This window comes from Myotis brandtii, unplaced genomic scaffold, assembly GCF_000412655.1.
Source record: "Myotis brandtii unplaced genomic scaffold, ASM41265v1 scaffold187, whole genome shotgun sequence".
In the NCBI taxonomy this organism is placed as follows: Eukaryota; Metazoa; Chordata; class Mammalia; order Chiroptera; family Vespertilionidae; genus Myotis; species Myotis brandtii.
Window position 1 is genome coordinate 2,208,784 of NW_005356944.1, and position 7,541 is coordinate 2,216,324.

Genomic DNA, 7,541 nt, shown 5'->3' on the forward strand with positions numbered 1-7,541 from the left:
CGCCCTGGGCTGCCCCATGGCCTGGACCCACGCTGAAGGATCCCGAGTACCCCGCCGCTTCCGTATTGGGGCGGGGATAGTGTCAGACGGAAGTCTACCCCGACCAATGGAAGCTCTGAGGGGCGTGGCTGTGAGTTTAGAGTCACGTGGAGTCGCCGGCGGATGCGGAGATGTGATTGGACGGCCAAGTGAGCCAAGAAGATGCTTGGAATCCTGTTGGCGCTGGAACTGGGGCGGGGCAGCGGCGTTGTAGCTCCGCCCACCCACGGAGGCCCCGCGCCGCCCGCGGAAGCCCGGCTCGCTGGTCTGGCTCTCCAGGGTGCCTGCAGGATTGAGTTGCACCCTTGGTGGCGTCGGGGTTTCCCGGCTCAGCACATTCCCCATGACCCCCCAGCCTCCCCGATATTAATAGCCCTGCATCGGCCCATCCAGCTGGCCTGGAGCCCCTCCCCATGCTCGAGTCTCTCCCTTAGTCACCCCAGGAAACGTTCAAAACATCTCTGCGCCTTGGTGTTCCTGACTGTGAAATGGGGATAGGGCTCCCGGTTTCCCACCAGCGCCGCGCAGGAAGAGGGTCAGGAGGAGGCCCAAAGCGCAGCGTCTAGAGCGGTCTGCAGCCACTATTATTATTGTCGTCTCCGTTGTGCACGAGGAAACAGAGAGCCCGTGGCTTTCCCAAGCTCACACAGCGCCCTAGCGGCAGAGCTGGAACGCGAACCCCGGATCTCCGTCACGGGATCCGAGCCAATGCCCCCAAATTCTGCAGTCCCCAGGCCCCGTGCACCTTCTGGCCGGGTCCGGACCCGAGCGCCCTCGCCCCCATTCGGCCCCTCCCCCCGCCCCCATATTTAGCGCGAATCCGATCCGGGGCTGGGCCCGCCGCTACTTAACGCGGCCCCTGTGTCCTGGAGAGCGCCGAGCAGAGCGAAGCCAGGAGCTCCAGCGAGATGATGATGGTTATGCAGCCCGAGGGTCTGGGGGCCGGGGAGGGGCCCTTCGCGGGCGGCGGCGGCGAGTATATGGAACAGGAGGAGGACTGGGATCGCGACCTGCTGCTGGACCCGGCCTGGGAGAAGCAGCAGCGGAAAGTGAGTACCAGCCCATTTCCTGATGGCAAAACTGAGGCCCGAAAAGCCGGTCAGTTTTGGTTTGTCATCTCAGCAGGTCAGGAGTGGAGCCTGCAGAGCGCCACTCCCTCGCCCAGGCTCTGCCCATCAGTCCTCTGCTGTCCCCCAGGACTGGAAGAGAGAGAGGGCTGGGAGCCCTCATGAGGGGTTTAGGATGACAAGGAGAGTTTCCGGTGTGCCCCCCAGGATTCATTCCCCTGGGTCCACTGCCCTACTTCTCCTGGCGAAAACAGGTTGGCCTTAGCTCAGGAGATCCAAGTTTGGGGGTTTCTGGAAGAATAATCTCTTTCTCCCCACACCTACCCCACCTCTCTAGTTAGATATTCCCAGGCCCCACCCTAGCAGCCAGGCAACTAGTAAAGAGACTTAGGAATGTCGTGCGGACAAGCACCCCAGATCCCTTCCCACCCTCTCCTCTGTATTCTCTCCAGCATGGTGTCCGTAGTCACTCTATTCCAATTGTCAAATGAGGAAACTGAGGACTAGAAAGAGGCAGAAATAGGACCCAAATCATATGCTGTCAGAAAACGGGACCCCCACCCCCCAACCTGAGGGTCTTTGCCCCTTGCTTGCCGCATTCCCACTCTTTCTCAGGATACCCCTCCCTGCCCCAGCGGCCCTGGGTCTGCTGAAAAGGCCACAGGACTGGGGAGGAGGGAGCCCTGGGTCCCCTTACGCAGTAACCCGACTCTCTGGCCAGATGGACACTTTGTGCTGAGGCAGCAGCTTGTGGGAGCTGGAGAGGGGCACGTGGGCAGCTGCCGCTTTGGCCCAGCCTTGTAGGGTGCTCAGGCCCCCTCTCCCTGAGCTATTTTCACTCCCAGACTTTCCTGAGTGGAGGGGGCAGGACACCTGGGTTCCCAGAAGAGAAATGATCCAGGCTGGGGTGAAAAAACCTTAGAGAGTGGCAGGCCAGGAACAGGGAGGACACCATGGGGGTATTGGACCCTGCTCCACATTTGCCAACAGTATGACTCCAGGCCTGGGCAGGCAACAGGGGTGCTCAGTGAAATTTGCAGGATCTGAGAATCCCAGGATTGAGAATCAGAGCACTTCTACTGGGTTAGGTGACGGGAGATGACTCCAGGGACCAGGAGGCTCAGCTGACAAGCTTCCCCAGGTGACAAGCTTTCCCTCAGGCTCCTCTTGCACCTGTCTCCAAGCCGGGCTGTGGCCCGCTGGTCCAGCAATCTCCCGGCGATGTCATTCCTGCCCCTGACTCCAGCTGCCATCTGCTATGCAACAACTCTTATCCTCACCCCCACCCACCCAGGCCTCTCCCTGATCCAGGTCCATGTGTCCTTCTTAAGATACATGCCTCCAGCCAGAACCGGTTTGGCTCAGTGGATAGAGTGTTGGCCTGTGGACTCAAGGGTCCTGGATTCGATTCCGGTCAAGGGCATGTACCTTGGTTGCGGGCACATCCCCAGTGGGGGCGTGCAGGAGGCAGCTGATCAATGTTTCTCTCTCGTTGATGTTTCTGGCTCTCTATCCCTCTCCCTTCCTCTCTGTAAAAAATCAATAAAATATATAAAAAAATAATAATAATTTTAAAAAAAGATACATGCCTCTTGTCACTTAACAAAATATCAGGAATATCCTTTCAATCCAACTTACAGCCACCCACCTCATCCATTCATTCAATGGCTGAGGAGTGTAGATGCTCTGTAAATTAATCAGCTTCTCGGGGATGCTGGACATTCTGGTCTGTTCTTTCTCATCCAACATTGTTTATCACAATGTAACGAACATCTCTGCGCTCAGCTTTAGCCCTGCCTCATCCCTGCTACTCTTCTGCATCTTGGAACACTCCCACCTCCTCCCACCTGATGCCTGAGTCCTCTTCATTCAACCTCATTCAAAAATATCCACGCATTATTTCTTGAGAAGGTCCAACTATGTGTCAGGCACTGTTTTGGGTGCCAGGAACTCAGCAGGGGACAAGCTCAGGGAGCGTGTACTCCAGCAGGAACAGATGTTTCTATCTCATCCACCTCGTCCTGCCACCTTCCCTTCTCTCACCCTGGTCCCGGTCACCGCCTCCCCACTTTTCCCTTCTGCTCTGCCTAGTCTTCAGTCTCCACTCTGCAACCAGAATGAGTTTTTAAAAAACACAGTTCTGCTGGCCTCCCCCCCACACCTCCTCTGCCTGAAAACTTCCCTGACTCCCTGTTGCTCTCAGGGTCAAGTTCAAACTCCCTGGCTTAGCACCCAAGTTCGTGCATGACCTGGCCACTGCTGCCCCTCCGGCCTGCCTCCCACTACTTACAGCCCAACACCCCCAGCTTCACTCTGGCAGTGGCCAGATAGCTGTAGCCTCGCAAACCTAGCAACTGTTTCTTACTGCCAAGCACTTGCCCACGTGGCTGCCCCTGCCCAGAATGCCCTTGCCTGCCCTTTGCTGCCTGAATAATTTCTGCTCCTCCATTACAGCTCTGATCAAATATTAGCCTTCCCCAAGAGGTCCCCACCTGATTTAGAGAACTCCCCTGGAATCCCGGACACCAGTCTCTCCCAGCTCTTCTCAGACCAACATGACTCTGACTGACTGTGAATTCCTTCAGGGCAGGGGCCACATCTCATTAAGAATCATGTTTGGACCTGGCCAGTTTGGCTCAGTAGATAGAGCATCGACCTGCGGACCAAAGGATCCCGGGTTTGATTCCGGTTAAGGGCATGTACCTTGGTTGCAGGCTCCTCCCCAGCCCGGGCCCTGGTCAGGGCTGGTGCAGGAGGCAACCAACCGATGTGTTTCTCTCTGTCTTTCCCTCTCTCTTCTATTTTCCCTAAAAATCAATGGAAAAATATCCTCGGGTGGGGATTAACAACAACAATTAAAAAAAAAAAAAAGAATCATGTTTGTCGAGTGAAAGAATGCCTCCTCCTTTTCCATGGAGGCCCCGCCCAGGCCTGCCTGCCCCCTGCGCCCTCCATTTCCAGGGCATCCCAGACTCCAGGGCTGGAAGGCACTGCAGAGAATCAACTGCCCTTCCTGTGCTTGGGGCCCCATCAAGTAGTGCTCAGCGCTCAAAACACCTCCAGTGACAGGAGGCTCACCCCCTTCCCTTAGCAATGACAGCCCCTCAAGAATTTAAAGCATCATCTCCCAGGTCAGCTTCTAGGGCATCTGAAAAGCTGTTTCTGAGGAGGGGACACTGGCTGAGGGAAAGAATTCCAAATAACTTCCAGGGCCACCGTCCAGGAGAACCAGCTTTGTGGTAGGGGAATGCTCTGATTCTAGAATCCTGCCAGGTCGGGGAAGAGAGACCCGAGACAACATGGAGTCTGTGCCCTTAGCTGTACAGATGGGGAGGCTGAGCCTAAGAGAGGATTGGAGCCCAAATATGGATTCGACCAAGGACTTCATAGCTGATGGATCCAGGAGAATCCAGGCCTGAAAGCTTGGTAGTTTGGTAGAAACTTGTGCGCCAGGCTCCAGGTCACCCCATCCCCAGTAGACACACAGCCATATACCAGCCTTCCCATCCCAGACCAGCTTTTCAGATGCCCTAACTCTGGGGGGCAGGGGAGGAGAGTCACCTCCACAAACTAGATCAGGCCGGGCCCGAGTGCCCAACTGACCGACCCTCCACAGCCTGCAAAGCTCTTCCACACTCATATCTACCTGGAGGCCAACTCACAACAGCCCGGAGAGGTCGATGGGGCTCACATAAGAACACACAGGTGCACAGTCCCTCGGGCCAAACCCTGTCTACCTGGAGGCCAATTCACAACAGCCCGGAGAGGTCGATGGGGCTCATATAAGAACACACAGCCCTAATCGGTTTGGCTCAGTGGATAGAGCATCGGCCTGCGGACTCAGGGTCCCGGGTTCGATTCCGGTCAAGGGCATGTACCTTGGTTGCGGGCACATCCCCAGTAGGGAGTGTGCAGGAGGCAGCTGATCGATGTTTCTCTCTCATCGATGTTTCTAACTCTCTATCCTGGGGGGCAGGGGAGGAGAGTCACCTCCACAAACTAGGTCAGGCCGGGCCCGAGTGCCCAGCTGACCGACCCTCCACAGCCTGCAAAGCTCTTCCACACTCATATCTACCTGGAGGCCAACTCACAACCAGCCCGGAGGGTCGATGGGGCTCACATAAGAACACACAGGTGCACAGTCCCTCGGGCCAAACCCTCAGAGCCAGATGTGCTTTGACCCAGAATTTTTCAGGTTTTAAAAAGGCTGTATCTTCCTGCATTGGCCCTGGTACCTCAGAGGGCCCCAGGCTTTGGCGTGTCTGCTTTATGATTTTCTAACCACGCCCCCTCCAGTGTTGGAGACTGCTCAGCGTCCAAACTGAGACCTGCATGGGACCCAGACCCCATTTCTCCTCTTCCAGGAGAACTAAAGCTCAGAGAGGGAAAGGGACTGGCCCAGATACACAGCAAGTCAGTGACTGAGCCAAGACTGGAATCCAGGGCCTTGGGCTCTGAGATCTGCCCGACCAAGGAGCCTGAGCACTGTCCTCAGCGCTAGGGTCTGAGCGCTGTTCTCCGCCCCCAGACTTTCACTGCCTGGTGCAACTCGCACCTGCGCAAGGCGGGCACCCAGATCGAGAATATCGAGGAGGATTTCCGAAATGGCCTCAAGCTCATGCTGCTCCTGGAGGTCATTTCAGGTGAGGTGTGCAAATTCGTGCACAGGGACCCCGGGACCTAGGGGGATCCCGAGAGCTGGGGGAATACGGCAGCAGAGACTGCAGGGGATTGGCTATGGAGGGGAACATTTGAGGACAAGATCTCCAACTTCCTCTCATGACCTTTGACCCTTTACCTCTTCTTTTACACCCAGGAGAGAGGCTGTCCAGGCCAGACAAAGGCAAGATGCGCTTCCACAAAATTGCCAATGTCAACAAGGCCCTGGACTTCATTGCCAGCAAGGGGGTTAGGCTGGTGTCCATCGGGGCTGAAGGTGAGAAGGTGACAGGAGGGGGCCTAGGCGGGGTTTGGGGGTGTTCCTGCCATCAGCAAGTCACCTCTGTGAGCTTCAGTTTTCTCATCTCAACAATGGGGATAACCATCCATGCCTCATGGGAGGGACTGTAAGGAGCAAATGTGCCCAAAACACCAGCCCATGCCCTGATCCCTAGACTGGGTTAGAATCAACTTTAAGTAAAACAGTTGAGTACCTACTAGGCACCAGCCCTGGGATGAGGGACCAGGCTCCAGAGAGCAGAGCAGGAGGAGGTAGCTGAGGCTGGTAGCACAGGCCTTGAACCCCAGGTGGGATCTGCCCCATCCCCGCCCTGTAGAGATCGTGGATGGGAACCTGAAGATGACCCTGGGCATGATCTGGACCATCATCCTGCGCTTTGCCATCCAGGACATCTCTGTGGAGGGTGAGCAGGGGATGGTGGGGAGGAGCAGGTAAGGTGAGAGGACCTGGCCCAGACCCCTCTCCAGCTAACACGCCCTCATCTGCATCCAGAAACCTCGGCCAAGGAAGGCTTGCTGCTGTGGTGCCAGCGGAAGACAGCGCCATACCGCAATGTCAACGTGCAAAACTTCCACACCAGGTCTGTCAGCTGGTCAGCTCGAGCGCGCGGGCCTCTGCCAGGCCCTGGGGCCCAGAGCTGGCCCCTGTTACAAGCCGCAGGGGAGGAGAGGTCACAGCCGAGTTCCTGGAACAGTGTCTGAAAATAGGAGGACTCAGTCAGTGTTGAATTGACTCCAGGAGGGTGAGGGAGACTTCCTGGAAGAGGGAGCATTGGAGATATTCCTGGGAGGGCATTCAGCCAGAGAGGACCTGTGGGCAGGAGGCCAAAAACATCTAGAAATTGGTGGGGCCTAAGCCTGGGGTATGTGAAAGAATCATGGCGGGAGGTAGTCCGAGTCTAGTAATGAAGTGCCTCGAATGCCAAGCAAAGGAGTTTAGACTTTACTCCATTTGACAGATGAGGCTTCCCTGATGGGGATGCTTCAGGGGTAGGACAGGGCCTCAGCTTGAACTCGGGCCTGACCCCCATCTCTCTGTCCAGCTGGAAGGATGGCCTGGCCCTCTGTGCTCTCATCCACCGACACCGCCCCGACCTCATCGACTATGCCAAACTGCGCAAGGTTGGCCTCCGACACCCCCAGCCCCAACTCCCCAAAACCTCTGCCCTCAGCCTCTGCCCTTTAATCTCTCCCCCTCATACCCATCCAGGATGACCCCATTGGGAACCTGAACACTGCCTTCGAGGTGGCAGAGAAATACCTGGACATCCCTAAGATGTTGGATGCAGAAGGTTAGAGGCAGACTACCTCATGGTCTAACCTCTACATCTGTTCTTCCCTCCTCCTAGAAGGCCCTGCCCTTCACCTGGCTCCCTGGTCAGAATCCTTTATGCCACTGGCCCTCCTCTCTAGGCCCCTCTAGTCCATCTCCCTGCCCCCCTCCACCTAATGGAACCAGCCTTCCCTCCCCTTCTG

At 56.6% G+C, this 7,541-nt stretch overlaps 1 protein-coding gene across 1 annotated transcript in view; it reads left to right on the plus strand.

The window, feature by feature from the left end:
• The first annotated feature begins 527 nt into the window (after window positions 1-527).
• Window positions 528-7,541, plus strand: part of ACTN3 (actinin, alpha 3) — a 14,995-nt gene continuing 7,981 nt past the window's right edge. The window contains 11 exon segments of the mRNA XM_005864286.2: window positions 528-548; window positions 551-650; window positions 653-801; window positions 803-895; window positions 897-1,088; window positions 5,635-5,749; window positions 5,923-6,042; window positions 6,383-6,469; window positions 6,559-6,646; window positions 7,109-7,187; window positions 7,276-7,357. Coding sequence (XP_005864348.2) covers window positions 528-548; window positions 551-650; window positions 653-801; window positions 803-895; window positions 897-1,088; window positions 5,635-5,749; window positions 5,923-6,042; window positions 6,383-6,469; window positions 6,559-6,646; window positions 7,109-7,187; window positions 7,276-7,357 — 1,126 coding nt within the window.